The following is a 15,257-nucleotide window of genomic DNA, read 5'->3' as shown; positions in this document are numbered from 1 at the left end:
TTTTTTTTTAGATGCGGGATAGGGATGTCACATAAGATATGTACTAAGACATACAAATGTGTCTTATTATTAAATAATTCATTTGAAATATGTCTTCCATTATATATTCGAGAAAAGTATTTTACTTAATTTTATTTTATTTTCATTTTTTATTAATATGGAAGTGTAAAGAATAAAGTGATATGAAAGTAGTTAATTATTTATGCTTTCCAATGGATTGGTTGTTTAATCGAATAAACCGAAACCCATTTCATCGTCAGATTCTTCGGCTTCTTCTTCAGCAGCTTCTTCAGCGGCGGCTTCACCGGAAGCACCAGCGGCAGCACCAGAAGAGGCAGCAGCACCGGAAGAGGTTGGGACAGAAGCCAACTTTTCGTTACCTTCAGCAATGAATTCTTCAACGGTCTTACCTTCTAGGGAGGAAAGGACAGCGGCGACCTTTTCTTCTTCAGCGTCAATACCGACGGAGGATAGGACAGCCTTAACGTTTTCAGCGTTTGGGGTGGTGCCGGCGGCGTTCAATAATAGGTAGGCAGCTAAGTACTTCATTTCTTATTCTTGGTCGGTTTCTGCTATTTCCAGTCCCCAATGCAACCTGAAGGTCGACTAATGGATCAATTGTATTGTATATGTGTCTGACACGGTAGTAGTACTGTAGCGATAGTCAATCAGTTCCCACTGAAACTTCCAGTTTCGCGCGATTTGGTGAATTATGATGAAGCGGAAAACTGAAATTTTTCAGTAAAAAAAACATCAGGTTGGAATTTGCTGTGGTGTTTGGGTGTTACAAGAATTGTGACTGTTCTACATCCGAACACCATTCCGTTTGTTGGTGTTCGGCCGAAACTTCGGATCTGAGTTTTAACATCACTGAAATAGAGTGAATGAGATGGAAGATCCGGTAAATGTAGTACTGTAAGACTAGGTAATAAATAGATAAAGTATGGTGGCTGTGCTGACGTGCTCATCTTGAAAGCAATCTCTTGTAATCCCCCCCTCCCCCTGCTCAAATCACAACTCAAACTGTCCTTCCTTCGTTCTTCCATTGCATGTCTCCTCCACCACCCACTCCCCTCTTTACTTGTCCTTCTATATACCTGCTCTTAACATTAAATATTGTTTTCTTCCCAGAAAGCGTCACAAATCTTTATCGTCGGGCTGAATTTGTGTCATTTTTTTTTAAATTATTATCTCTTGAAAAATTTTCTTTAGCGGTGAGGGAAAGAGAGATGAGATGAGATGAGATGCAAATAAACCAAGGCAAGAACTGCATTAGGTAGACATAACTGAATAACAACCAAGTCATATAACGATGCCAGCTACTTCTTCTGTGGATGCCCTTTTTGGGAACGTGGATAACGAAAAACTAGAGTCGAATGTGAATAAGTTATTTGCCTCTTCCAGTGGACCCATCGATAATCTAAAAGTTAAGAACCAACATAAGACGAGAACCGTTTTACCATCTCTTAAGAGGAAGACAAATGACAATGAATCAAAGAAGACCGAGAAACCAGAAACACAGAAACAAGAGGAAGAACCCGCTCTAAAGAAACAAAAGAAGCAAAAGAAAAAGGCTGATGCAGATGCCAATGAAGATTTAGAAGGTAATTATTATGCCAAATTAATGGATTCTGACGAGAAGGATGAAGATACCAAAGAAATAAAGGAAGATTCTGAAAAAGAATTTGTTTCCACCCCAGAACAAGTGGCAAAGAAGACAGATTTGAAAGAGGAAGAATTAGAGAAGGCTGAAAGAACTGTCTTTATTGGTAATTTGACTAGCGATGTTATCACATCGAAAGCTCTTTACAAGTCATTCAAAAAATTATTTAGTACCGACCCAAATCCAACTGCAGATGATAACGAAGAAGAAAAATCTGACGATGATAAGAAGAATTTATTTACCATTGAAAGTATAAGATTTAGATCGATTTCATTTGATGAAGCTCTTCCAAGAAAAGTTGCCTTTGTGCAACAAAAATTGCATAAATCAAGAGATTCAGTTAATGCATACATCGTTTACAAGAATAAACAAGCTGTCAATATCATATCTTCTAAATTAAATGGTAACGTTTTCCATAATCACCATCTAAGAGTGGATTCAGTGGCTCATCCTGCTCCTCATGATAAGAAGAGATCTATCTTCGTTGGTAATTTAGATTTCGAAGAAGATGAAGAAAATTTATGGAACCATTTCAAATCATGTGGTGAAATTGAATATGTTCGTATTATTAGAGATCCAAAGACAAATATGGGGAAGGGTTTCGCTTATGTTCAATTTAAAGAATTAGAAAGTGTAAATAAGGCATTGCTATTGAATGAAAAGCAAATGACTAAAATAAAGACTGATAAGGATAATAAGAAAAAGGGAAGAAAATTACGTGTTACCAGATGTAAAAATATGAGAAAATCTAACAACACAGTTTCCAATATAAAGAATAATAACAAGCTATCAGAATCTCAAAGAACCAAAGTGGGCAGAGCCCAAAAGGTACTTGGTAAAGCCGATAGAGCTACTTTAGGACAAGAATTAACTATAGAAGGTCAAAGAGCATCTAAGGGTGAAGGTGCCACACATTTAAAGAAAAAGAAAGCAAGATCAAAGACAGGTAGAGTCACTAAACGTTCTATAGCATTCAAGAAAGCTAATAAGAAATAAGGTGAAGTGAAGTGACATGAATAAGAATAAAAAGAATATTTAATCATAATTATCCATCATATAAATGTACAATAAGAGAGATATAACTCATTCAAGAAGTAGTAATGTCGAGTTGTAGTGTAAGAAACTGATTCTATTTTTTTTATTATTAACATATATAAAGTTTAGAGTCTTGTCGCAATAAAATACAAAACTGATGCTGGAAAATACATTATTTGCAGATGAGAAGTGTAACGAACGTAAAGAAAACAATTTTTTGTTTCCTATTTTGGAATATTATAATTTGGTATATGTTGATGCATATTGAACGAACGATTTGGAAGTGAAGGATTTGAAAATTTTTGATTAACCATTCTTCTGTCATGGAATTGTTGGCCTGCAAACTGTTTGTGAAGATTGTGTTGTTGCTCTTGTGTCTGTTGTTGTAATCGAAGTTGTTGCTGCTGTTTCTCTATATTCTTATGTGCAAGTGCTGATAGTAAATTTTCTCTGTGAGAATCATGTTTCGAATAAATACCGTCGTTGTTATTAGTATAACTGTTCATTGGAATATTATTATTGCTAGTAGTGGAATTGATATTAAGATCATCTGAGGGAATAAATAAGTTGCCATTCGGAACGTATGGGGATGTCTGATCAGATTGTAACAGATAAGGGTTCGCTTGCGGCAAATATCTAACATTAAGCAACATAGGATCTGGATAAAAAACGTCGTCATCCTCGAACGATTTCATTGAGTCTAGTTTTGACCTCACATCTCTTGTTATAGGATCGTCCATTTGTAACAATGGTGGTTGTTGATGATTTAAATTTGATGAATGATAGGGTGCCTGACGAAAGTCATTGGAGGAAGTTGATATCGCTGGTGAGTTGGATGTAAGACCGAAAAATTCATTACGTAGTTTAGTAGTGGAATTCTGCATGACTAACGTGATTGTGGGTTTAGCAGATTCTATCTAGTCTCGCTTCAGAGGCGTTGTTCTAATCTTTGATTTATGAGATCTTTGTCACAAATTTTTCATCATCGCTCTCCACGTTTTTTCGCGAACTCTTCGATGTTTTAGAAGTCAAAATTTGGAACTCAGTCAATACGGGAATATGATCACTGGGATGGTCCTTATTGGGTAAACCAAATTGTTCTAAATCGGTTAGTTCATCGGATACTTCTTTACCCGTGAGTATCTTAGTCAATTGCAATTCTTTTGCATCGTACCATATATAATCAAAAATTCCTTTCAATTTCCCCGAGTAGCATGTGTGAACGAAGAAATTTTCCGGAACTTCCTCGTAAATGGAACTGTTGATAAATGGTCTCATTGGATTGAGCATGTTCAAAGGACCATGGCTAAGGATTTGACCCTTTAAAAAATTGATAACTAGAGATTTCTTTGTAGAGTTTAAATCTCCAGTAAACAAAATCTTGACTTTCCCAGGATCATCCACGCCTTTCACTAATTCGTCAATAATCTTCGATAATTCTCTCATAATTATCATACATTGTGTCAATTTGACTTCATCGTATTTCCAGTAAAGATGTGTATTGATGACAACGAACATCTCACCTGTTTCTTTATGTTTCAAAGATACAAACAGACAAACCTGATTCTTACCAGATATAACATCCAATAAATTCTTTTCTCCAATTGGAACCCCCGCCCCATCAGTAAGGACCAATCTTTTTGAATGCAAATATTCTAATTCAGTTGAAGAGAAAACATTCAAGAATTGATTCAAGTAAATCCCAGAGGATGAAATAAAATCAAATTTCTTCAGATTATAAAAAATACCCACCCCATCTATTTCATCTACCTCCCTCTCCCAATATAAAGGTGGAGACTTGGCGATAAATTTAGAACCATAACCAATTCCAGATCCCAGCAGCCTTTTCCAATTTTCATTATAGTCTCTCGAGGTCATTTCCTGTAGACACATAATATCAGCCTTGTAAGAACCCAATAACTCAGACTCTAGTAGCTTATGTCGATATTGCCAATCTTTATACGGATCAGGCACGTAAGTGTAAACTTGGGGCCACATGTATGATGGAGAAAGCATGTTATAGGTTAATAGGGTGAATTTGTCATTTATTAGTTTAGAAGCATTTCGGGAAGCTGATAATACGTTCGAAGACCTGGCTACAGGGAGAAATTGTCTACGAAACATTAGGCCATGGGCAGGTGTCTAACTCAATGAGATCTTGGAATTCCACTTGTTGTAGTTGTTAAAGTCCGAAAGTTGATAACCAAGAAGTTGCAGGGCCGTTATGTGATTTTTTTTTTGCCTGGCACTATGCGGTTCACATGGATGATGTGTCACACCACGACCAGTAACTCTCCGTTTAATGACTGAATCACTTTCTATATACGTATCGAAAGTTAAAGGATGGATTTATTAAATTAATAAATCAGATGCTAGATAGAATACTGAAAAGTTGCTCTAAATATTTAAGAATAGTGTCAAAATTTCGTGTGATGTTCCTGAAAAGGTAGCCGATTCTAGTTCCTTTTCTACCAAGAATAACAATAACTACGAGAGATAGGAGAATCATTGAATGACCCATGAAGCTTTTTAATTCATGTGTAGTGAAAGTTTTGGACAGGGTCCCCCATATTCTACTAATGATTTCTTGCTTCAAGTCGTTCCTCTCATTGAAAGGAATTGCGTCAGGGAAACGTTCCTTTGCTTTAATCGGTGAAGGTGGGATGTTCTTTACTACAGAATCATTCTTGTCAGAATTTTCCTTAGATTTGGATTTTGCTCTCGATTTGGATCGACTCTTACGTTCCTTAGATAAACCTTCTAGGTGATTGAGAATATCTTCCTCTATTGACCTAGATCCATCTTTGACATTATAGTTTTGGAATATCTCTGAAATACAAGGAACCTCATTGCATAATTCCCAATACAGATTTCTGTTAGGTTTTGCTTTCAATAACTCAATTTCAACCTCAAATAGTAAAATCGTCACGAGAGATCGGAGTTCTTCGATGTGCAAACTCCCAGTATCCACTGAGGCATACTTAATAAGTATACTTTTGATGAACCTACTAATTGTTTGTAAGTTGTCAATTGAAGCCGGATGAGATTTGACTTGCACCTCGTAATTGTGAATACAGCACATGATATAGCGGATCAATACTTCCAATGTCTGTTTATCATTACTTGCCAGTTTAAACATAACATGTTCTATAAACTTGCCATTGAAAACTTCATTAAGCACATCTTGCGTATCAGAGTCGATGTCCTTCGATAAATATGCAGCTTCAAAGCACGAAAGTAATAAGTCGAACCATTTCTTTTCGGAAACAAGTGTTAATCTAGCCAATACCCTCGATTTTGACATTTTCTGTAAACATTGTGTAGCTTGTCCCTTTGCAGCTAAGCTTAGGCATTCTTGATATATGGAGTTGGAGTCATCTTTACTTGTCTTTGAGCTGAGGCTTTCATCGTTCAATAATTGCTGCAGAGAAAGAGGAATTTTTTCATCATTAACAGTGGTAGCCATTGTGTATTAGATTGATCTACTGAAAGTAGGTATACCTAGTACTCGTCAGTCACTGCTGATCTCCATGTTGGTTGAGCTGAAGACCTTTTCTCTCACTGCAATTTGCTGTTACGCGAATAGCCGAGATTTGGAGACACATACAACATCCGAAAAAACATGACAGAGCTTATCAATTCTATCTAAAACTAAAATTATCATTTCAGGATATATTATATATTTACTATTTCTACTGTTGTTTTTGTGGTTGGTTTACTGAAGCTTTCATGGATCTCCAAACGTTGGTCAAACCAGCTAGTTTACTTTTACCATCTTTATCTAACATGTATAGAGTCTTTGAATCATCTACAGCACCAGGCTTAGCAGCTTCAGGTCCCCCTATAAATGCACAATACATTCTTCTTTGACATTCGTCAATTTGAATCCATTTATTCAATCTACCGTCAGGTTTAATAAGTCCGTCAATCTTTACTGCAGAGTCATAAACACTTTGCAAGTTTCGTTCTACTTGATATCTTTGCTTGAAGTAACTTGGTGATCTTTCAAATTCCTTCGAAGCAATATTCTTAAATTTACAAGTGTTCAACCCACCATTGATCCATAAGATATCATCATCTTTGTTGACATGAGCCACCTGGGTGGAACAAATGTACAGAGTAGATTCAGCACCATCTTTACCATCGTTCATGGAACCAACAGTACCAGCAATGGTACCAAACCATTGATCAATGGCATAATCTTGACCAGCAATTAGATGGCCTAACCAAAATAATTCTTTCTCACCTGAAACACATTGCTTCATCTTAGCATCCAAGTTCATCATGAATCCCATCAATAATGATGTCAATTTCTCCTTTTTCTTTAATACGACAACACCACTATCTAGATTCTTATGTTTATACTTCCCAAAAAATGTGTTGTAAACGCTTGCTGCTGGGGATGAATTGTCTTCAGGTGGGTTATTAGAAGTAAACTTCAACTTAGTATTAATTAAACCGGACTCTGCCTTGGAAGGTTCCATTGCTTCAATCATTTCAATACAATATTGATAGGTACGTTCATTACCTAAGGTCTTGTCCCTAAAGAAGAATGAGCCGGCATCTTTATACTCCTTATTCTTGAAGAATGTTTCAGGTGCAACAAATGGAACACTATCAGCATCAAGTATGACGACTTCTTCGAATGTGTTGAATAATGTTCCAAACCATTTATGAAGATGTGACGCTATATGTTCTTTAACGAAATCAGCATCTAAAATTGAAGAACAATCAATCAACGAGACTTGTTGATCTGTTGTTTGCAGGAATCGGTTCATGCTTTCAAAGGTTTCCTTCTCGAAATCTTGGCCTGTAGTAATTATTTGAATTGGCAATGTGTTTTTCACCTCTTGTAATGTGGCGATCAAACTCATAAACAAATCTTTCTCAGTTTCCTTCATATTGATGACAATCCCTTTTCCCTTTGACACTTCATTCCAGTGAGCAAAGAAATTTTCATTAACAGTCTTTACATCCTTGAAAATAGGAGTTTCATCCTTACCGTTATTTAAATTGGTAATCTTTGGAATTGTCCCCATTTCATCAATATTCAATTTCTTCATAAAGGGGAACATTCTATGTTGGAAATCTGCAACATCAGCCACGTTTACCCCCAATTTTTCATTAAACACTTGTTTCAAATTCAACTTACCAGAAATAAAACAGTAATCATAAAGTCTAATTCTTTCACTCATTAAGACGATGGCAGTATTATCCGCTTTTTCATCGTCCTTAAATTCCAGGATGTTAGAATTGTTCCAATCCATATCGGCGTTATACATGGAACGAATTAAAAACCTACATTGGTCCAACCTATCAGCATGTTTCCAACCATTTAGCAATGAACGCTCAGCAGCATTGGAGGCTGAACCACCAAACTTACTCAAAAATGAGGTAATAAACCCTTCATTGGCATAAAATTGTCTCTGATTCTCTACCAAACGGAACGGTGAAGTTGCCTCAAAATCTTCCTTGGTTAGACGAGTGATGGAAATATGAGGAGAGGCGACTGGAGTTGAAGCATCAAGGGCAGACCTGTAGCTTGCAGTAACAATGAAAATGAGCAGTAAAATAATTGCTGGAATGGCAGCTATCTTTCTCTTATTGTAGAGCAAGTTCTGCGCCTTGGCAACTTGCACTTTTATCCTTGGACTGAGGGTAATCATGCTTCGTACTCTGTGCTTGTGGTTTGAGTGACTGAGATACAGAAAGTAGCTAATACAAGAACTCTTAAGTTAGTTAAGTTTAGCGAAAATGACACGTAAAGGGTATTTGGAACTTTTACGTAAGGATCTGCAAACGAGGTAACGTAAGGATTTTCAGGTAGTGCGTCTAATGAATAACGCGTAGAAAAGAAAACTCTTAGCGTTTCTCTCTCTGCCTTAGATCGTCAATTGAAGAACAGCGTTAAGGTCAATGGCTTACTTGCTTGCCTACTTACTAATTATTAAAAGGGTGGTATATAAAATATTATGGGGTATGGTGTTAGGGGCAAGAATTATCTTGGGGTCTCGGAGTTTCCTGGGCCGGTTTATACTTGCAACCATTCGTCATTGTAGATTTCGTCGACACATGGTCTGTCCACAATCGATCTATTCAATATCTTCTTTATCAATTTGATGCATGCTTCACTTGTATTACCTGCGTCATTGAATCTTAATTCTCCATCCATAATTTCATCAATGTTATAGAACGGATTCTCTTTAAAGATGATTGTGTACAATAAGATCCCAATGGCCCAAATATCTTGAGGCTTCCCGTCATATACAGAGCCTCCCAGTACCTCCGGAGCAGCATAGTCGATAGTACCAACAAACACATCAAAGGGTCCACTCTTGGTGTAAGCCGCAGAGCCGTAATCAATTAGCTTCACATGTCCTTTAGAATCAACAATCACATTTTCATCCTTGATATCACGATGAACAATTCCTTGATCGTGTAGATGTTTCAAACCTGAAACTACCTGCTTAAAAATTAATTTTTCCTCGTATTCAGTCATGTTTTTCTTCAATTCAATCAAATCAAAAAGATCAATACTACCGGTCTCACCATGCGCTGGAGTTTCCATATAATAATATTCTTCATCTTCAAAAAAATCTAGAAGAGCAACAATATTCTTATGAGGTTTCTTATTCAAGGTAGCCATAATTTGAATCTCAGATGGAATTGTACCCAATTTACGATCTCTAACCCAAGTATCCACTAAAATTCTTTCTTTGAAAATCATTTTAATGACAACAATAGTTCTCTTTTCCTTGTGAATACAAAGTTTTACTTTCCCATATGCACCTTCCCCTAGTTGTTGTAGTACAGTAAAATCAGAGAATTTCTTTATTCTCTTTTGAGATCCAATACTTGTTGATGGAGTGTAATTGAAGGAAGCACTAAATCCACTAGACGTCGTCAAAGTATCAATTGGTGTTGTGGGAATCTCATCATCGTTTTCTGATGTTGCCTTTGGAGATGATTGGATTATTTTAATGATTAAATCTTGATCAAGTTTGAAATTATCGTCTTTAACAAATTGTGATTTATCCTCAGTGAAAAGTTTCGCCAAACGTAATTTTCTTTTCACTTCTGGATCATCAACTTCCAATAATTCATCAAGTTCAGAAGTTGTTAAGATGGAGCTACTGGTATCTCGCTTGGATAGTTGTGGTGCCATTTTTAAAGGTGATTCCTTTGTAATTTTTGCAGATGCCTCGAGAATAACGGAAGATTCTTCGAGTTTTTGCGAGAGTTCATCAATAAGTCTTAACGAATCTAGCTTATCTTTAAATTCATTAACGTAAATCTTCTCCGAATTCTTCTTAGAAGAGGTTGCTGAACTGGTCCCACTATTAATATATTCAAGCTCGTTCTCGTTCAACATACATAATTGAGATGGATGTGTCGTATAGTTTTTGAAAAGTACATCTCTCGACTGGGTTAACCAAAGAACAATGACATCAGAGCTCAATATACGTAATTGGATATCAATTTTTAGCGGACATCCATCTCTATGGATAGCATCAATTCCTACGGATGTAAAAAAATCCTCTGGGCTACCTTGTAGCTCACTTTGTGCCTTTCTGAAAAAATGTTCACTTAGGATTAAACCTTTATTTTTCGGATCGTGAACATCCAGATTATCGTATCTTGTCGAAATAAAATGCAATAAAGCAGAGAATGATGGGATGATCTCGGTCACAGATTTTTCAACGAGATCACTAAAATGATGACCGAACATGTTCTTAGAAATTGATTTATTGAAACTTATCAATTTTAAGGACCGAGAGTCCACAAAAAACAATCCTGCCTGGTAGGGCATACTGTGAATTTTTAATTTCAATTCATTTTCTAAAATTGTGGAGGAAACTGCACATGGAATATTATACGTAAGATGATTCAGCGTAAAATATCTCATTTTATTAATATGGTTCGAGACGCGAATGGCTACTGGTAATAAGTCGTCACCTTTTTCCATGATTTTGCCAGCACTAACATCTGATATCAATGCAGACAATGAACGACTAATTGCCTTCATATTATAGACTTCGTTGGCAAATTTAACACTTTTCTTGGATGGGTCAAGATTGGACAGAGGTTCTACATCGTGGAAAAGTCCCGCCTCATCGTCGATATGTTCAACAGAAAAATCGGCCAAGCTTAGCATTAAATCAGCATAGTCGCATGGTACTTTTTCAAAGACAAAGACCAGTAAATTGTTCTTCCTCTTGGCCCAAATTGATGCCCAAATTAATTCTTTAGAATTGCCTCCAGTTTGTGCAATAGGAACAGTTTCACCGGTAAAGACCATATCCAATGATTTGTCATTACTACTTTCCATCGCCAATAATTTCTGTAAAACAAAATTTCGACTATCTGGATGAATCAAATCCAACAATGTTAAGACCTTTAGGGCACTCTTGGACAGTCCAAAGGTAAGGCATGCTAAATCATTGGCACCTTTGAAATTCCATGGGTGACAAGAATCGCACGTAAAAATAGCCTGTGGAGCTGAGTTTTTCCCTGAATTGAAATTGTGGAGAACTTTATTATATTCTTGGGATAGATTAAATTCGAGATTAGCTTCCGATGTTGATGATGGCAATTCCTTGATATTATCAAAAAATGGGTCCGCCAAGCTCGTGAGTAATGTTCTCTTTAAATGCATTGTTTTGGACGTTTCCGAATCATTACCTTCATTTTCATCTGGAGTGTTGAAAAATAACTTATTAATGTTTAAGAGTGATATCATATGTAAATCAGATGCTCTTTCTGAAGTATTGTTTTCTAATGTCTCATTGAGGAATGCTAACAAATTTTCTAAATTTGATTTTTGGGTATTAATGATCTCATTGGAATGACTAGCTGAATTATTATGATAAAAAATGGATGGAGTTGTATTATTATTGTTTTCGTTTGATGAATTATGAATATTATTTGACGGTATGCTTGATGACGTTGGTTCCCGAAGCATTTCTGGACTTCGTATTATAATTTCTAAGGACCTCTTAAGAATTGAAAGACGTACCGTCAGAGAGTTGGGAGATAGAGGATTGTATGAATATGTATGAGTTGATTCGTTTGGGAATGCAAGTAATTCTTTGTTATCAAATCCGTTTGTGGATGTATGCTTGAAATCATTGGGAATATTCACTGAAGAACTGGAGGATGTAAACTCGGTTGTAGTTTGTGATATTATCTTATCCTTGGCGCACAGTAATACTTCTGTCACGTTTTCGTTTGAAGGCACCAACCCGCTGTTAGCTCTAACTTGTCGAGAAGAGACACACATTATTGTTGATATTATAAGTATAATTCTTGCCTTATAAGATTAACACCCTCTGAACTATTCCTTAACTCAGTTGGCTACTAACTTTGTCTCTAATATTCTGAATCGTAGACTGTACTTTCTGGTGTTCGAAATCAAATCAGAACACTTCTTATAACGAGACTGGCAGGTATTGAACAAAACTATTCTTCTAGCAGTGTGTGTAACTTGGTAGAGATGGTTTTGAGAGTCTAGAAATCTACGCCTAGAACGAGGGTCTTCAGATTGAAATGTCACGTCAATCATCTTTATTCAGTAACCTTTTCGACACTCGACCTCATCGCCTAATTTTCATTTTCTTGAAAAACGTCAAAAATACGAAGCACGTGACGGAGTTTTTTCTTAGCGTCACAAATTCTCTCTTATAAACTTGAGACTATAGCAAAACTAAACTTACAGACCTCATTGTAACCATTCACGTAAGACGATCGCACTGAGGTACACACAAAATGGACGGTGAAGTAGAGTCTGAATTAGAAGAACCCTACTACGAACCAGCAAAGTTTTTTGACAACACGATATTACCTCGCCCAGAACTGGAAGATGCACTTATCTTTGGTCCACAAGGCTCCAATCAATACTATGGTCCAGTTTCAACAGAAAGGTATTTTGAACTTGAAGTAACAAGGCTTCCCAAGGAGAACAAGGTAAGACTTTCAGATAATGAACAAGACTGTATTGTGGTAATATGGGAAAAACAACTACAAGTTCCAAAAGAGATTGTTAAGCTCTTCTTTCTCAATATTTGGTCCGACCTTTACAGAAGCATCCATATAATGAAATACCCGTTCTACGTATGTTTGTATGATTTTAATGTTCCGTTGTTGTCAACACACTTTACTAACCTTTTAGTCTTTACAGGGAATAAAAATGACCTGCCAATCTCTTACTTTTCTGGACCAAATAATCTACATGTTTATCACTCACTTCGTTATGTTTTGTGTGTTTGCAATATTACTACTTCCAGTAATAGTCCCAATCCTGACATTTGTAACGGTTCCTGTTTTAGGACCGTTGGCTCCCTGGAATTCCATCTGGTATGGTATCAACCTGGTAAATATACTATCCTGCTCTCAATCTATAGTTGGGAGAAGAGATGTGTCCTTTGATATTTTAAAGAATACATTTCATCTTAAAGGTGAAGATGCTCAAGTTGTTTACGCAGAGACTACTCTGGTTTTCCCCATGGTAGTAGAAACAAGAACCATTTTTACCCGATATTGTCGAATCAGATTTTGGGTTTGTAGAGTTCCAGAGGCAATCTGCAAATCTTTACTCTTTTCTTCCAAGTTACTATTATTGCAAGGTATTATGCTAATTCCATTTGTTGGAATATTTCTCTTTATGGGGTTGACAGCTGCAAGACATGGATTTTCGTATTCATTCCCATATTTTTGGGAGTTGAGAAAGGTAAACTCAAATGAAAGAAGAAAAATATTTTATGGTCATTATGGTAAGTGGTTTTGGTTTGGGGTATCATGTTACATTTGCGAATTTATACCCATCTTTTCAACTTTGTCCATCACTTCAAATTCAGTCGGTTGCTGTTTGCTACAACTTGACCTACAGCTGGATATGAAAGACAAATGAGTCTGTACGAAAAATATAGTTTAGCATAAAGAATATAAGATTGTTTTTCTTAGTTGATTCTTACCATTCTTATGTTGCAATAAATATATTGTGTACCAATAAGGTTGTGAAAATATTCGAAACCCCTAATCTTGAAAGTTACAAAGAATAACCAAATCATTTATTTACTACGAACAAGGGAATAATCAACAACCCATATCAAAAAAATGACAAATATAGATCAGCCAGAAGTAAAAGATACATCAATTTTGACTTTGGTAAGAACCTATACTTTTCAAGCCTGTCATTATTTCAATCTTTGGTTTCCAACATTTAAGCCAACTTTAGAGAAAAGATTGAACTCCTTAGGGAAGAACTTCTTACATGAAATTATATTTGGTGGCTCTTTCGTATACCCATTCAAAGTATGTTTCCTTGATGTTATTCACTCCAATATTTACTGACCTAATAGACTAACAAAAGTTAAGGGAATTTGTGAAATCTTTACAAACCCAATATACTGGAGATTTATTTTCCTTTTTGGGGGATCTTACACAGTTATATTTATTTTGATCCTAACAATTGATTATTTCATTTTACTGCCATTTTTATTAGCTTGGTCTGCTCTTATATTGGGCCCAATAGGAATAGGAATTGCTCACGTGCAATGGCTTGTTATATCAGCCTCCATTACTAGTTGGTCCTGTAAAAAATTACTTCTTCCTATCATAAGGGACAAGGTTTTTGACATGGCTTTGGTAGCAAATGGTGGAGAGAATTTCTTAAATAATGCAAAGTTTCTGAAGTCATCAGATCGGCGAGTACAAGATGTAAAAGTGGAGGAAAATACAGAATATGATAAGAAAAGCAACAACCGAGAATTGAAATGGGTTTTCCGGGAGTTTTGCATGGTGTCCAATTTTGTTAAGAAGATATTTTTTTTTATAATGTTCGTTGGGATATCCATGGTACCGATTATTGGTCCAGCGATTGTTAACCAAATCAATGCTCCTCGGAGGGGATTCTCATACATGAAAAGGTTCTTTTATTTAAGTGGATTTGATAAGGTACAGACAAGAGATTTCCAATATGAACATTTCGGGTTATTTCTTTGCTTTGGAACGGCAGCAGGAATATTAGAATTTCTGCCATTTTCACCAATAATAACTATGATAAGTAATACAGTAGGTGCTGCTAAGTGGAGTATTTCGCTATTGAAGGAGAAAGAAAGAAAAAATCGGGAAAATAAAGTAGATTAATATTTTATGCTTACTGTATCGAAGTAAAGGGTTAATTTTTGAGTAATTTTAGTGGAAAATATTTAAAAAATCTGCTCTAAATAGTGATTAGAGTTGTTGAATGGCTTAAACATCTTACTAATTTCAAAATTAGCCTGAAAGCTTCAATATGCTTATCCTTTCATACTTTTCCTTCATGGTCCTCTTTCTTCTTAGTTTTCCTTTCGTCTTTATTTTTTCTTTCTTCTGTTCTCAACCGCATACGAGACATTCTCAGTGATTTATTTACCTTAAAGAGCTCGTTTGATGAAGTGTTGCTTTAACTGCTGTTCTTCCATCAAAAACATCACTTCAAGTTCAATAGTTCTGCCCGTTCCATTTTCCAATTCGGAATTAGTGTCATTTTGTTAGTGTATTAGTTTAAGTAATATATACA

The 15,257-nt window shown here is 36.0% G+C and overlaps 8 protein-coding genes across 8 annotated transcripts; 2 read left to right on the top strand and 6 right to left on the bottom strand.

Annotated features, from left to right (window-relative positions):
• Window positions 1–225: 225 nt before the first annotated feature.
• Window positions 226–549, bottom strand: RPP2A (ribosomal protein P2 alpha; the record flags this gene model as incomplete). Its single annotated transcript, XM_003678018.1, has 1 exon — window positions 226–549. One exon carries the CDS (start codon window positions 547–549, stop codon window positions 226–228), a length of 324 nt encoding a protein of 107 aa, XP_003678066.1.
• A 2,373-nt stretch (window positions 550–2,922) lies between these two features.
• NCAS0I00510 (uncharacterized protein) lies at window positions 2,923–3,582 on the bottom strand (the record flags this gene model as incomplete). The annotated part of the gene is made up of 1 exon (XM_003678017.1): window positions 2,923–3,582. One exon carries the CDS (start codon window positions 3,580–3,582, stop codon window positions 2,923–2,925), a length of 660 nt encoding a protein of 219 aa, XP_003678065.1.
• Window positions 3,583–3,652: 70 nt separating this feature from the next.
• On the bottom strand, window positions 3,653–4,822 carry NGL1 (RNA exonuclease; the record flags this gene model as incomplete). The annotated part of the gene is made up of 1 exon (XM_003678016.1): window positions 3,653–4,822. One exon carries the CDS (start codon window positions 4,820–4,822, stop codon window positions 3,653–3,655), a length of 1,170 nt encoding a protein of 389 aa, XP_003678064.1.
• Window positions 4,823–5,063: 241 nt separating this feature from the next.
• Window positions 5,064–6,164, bottom strand: PEX15 (Pex15p; the record flags this gene model as incomplete). The annotated part of the gene is made up of 1 exon (XM_003678015.1): window positions 5,064–6,164. One exon carries the CDS (start codon window positions 6,162–6,164, stop codon window positions 5,064–5,066), a length of 1,101 nt encoding a protein of 366 aa, XP_003678063.1.
• Window positions 6,165–6,390: 226 nt separating this feature from the next.
• Window positions 6,391–8,364, bottom strand: NCAS0I00480 (alpha-mannosyltransferase; the record flags this gene model as incomplete). Its single annotated transcript, XM_003678014.1, has 1 exon — window positions 6,391–8,364. One exon carries the CDS (start codon window positions 8,362–8,364, stop codon window positions 6,391–6,393), a length of 1,974 nt encoding a protein of 657 aa, XP_003678062.1.
• Window positions 8,365–8,729: 365 nt separating this feature from the next.
• Window positions 8,730–11,978, bottom strand: NCAS0I00470 (uncharacterized protein; the record flags this gene model as incomplete). The annotated part of the gene is made up of 1 exon (XM_003678013.1): window positions 8,730–11,978. The coding sequence occupies one exon, from the start codon at window positions 11,976–11,978 to the stop codon at window positions 8,730–8,732; it is 3,249 nt and encodes a 1,082-aa protein (XP_003678061.1).
• A 906-nt stretch (window positions 11,979–12,884) lies between these two features.
• On the top strand, window positions 12,885–13,604 carry NCAS0I00460 (EI24 domain-containing protein; the record flags this gene model as incomplete). The annotated part of the gene is made up of 1 exon (XM_003678012.1): window positions 12,885–13,604. One exon carries the CDS (start codon window positions 12,885–12,887, stop codon window positions 13,602–13,604), a length of 720 nt encoding a protein of 239 aa, XP_003678060.1.
• Window positions 13,605–14,332: 728 nt separating this feature from the next.
• Window positions 14,333–14,842, top strand: NCAS0I00450 (uncharacterized protein; the record flags this gene model as incomplete). The annotated part of the gene is made up of 1 exon (XM_003678011.1): window positions 14,333–14,842. The coding sequence occupies one exon, from the start codon at window positions 14,333–14,335 to the stop codon at window positions 14,840–14,842; it is 510 nt and encodes a 169-aa protein (XP_003678059.1).
• Window positions 14,843–15,257: the final 415 nt, after the last annotated feature.

This window comes from Naumovozyma castellii, chromosome 9 (genome assembly GCF_000237345.1).
Source record: "Naumovozyma castellii chromosome 9, complete genome".
NCBI classification, from domain to species: domain Eukaryota; kingdom Fungi; phylum Ascomycota; class Saccharomycetes; order Saccharomycetales; family Saccharomycetaceae; genus Naumovozyma; species Naumovozyma castellii.
This window is presented reverse-complemented; position numbering and strand designations above follow the sequence as displayed.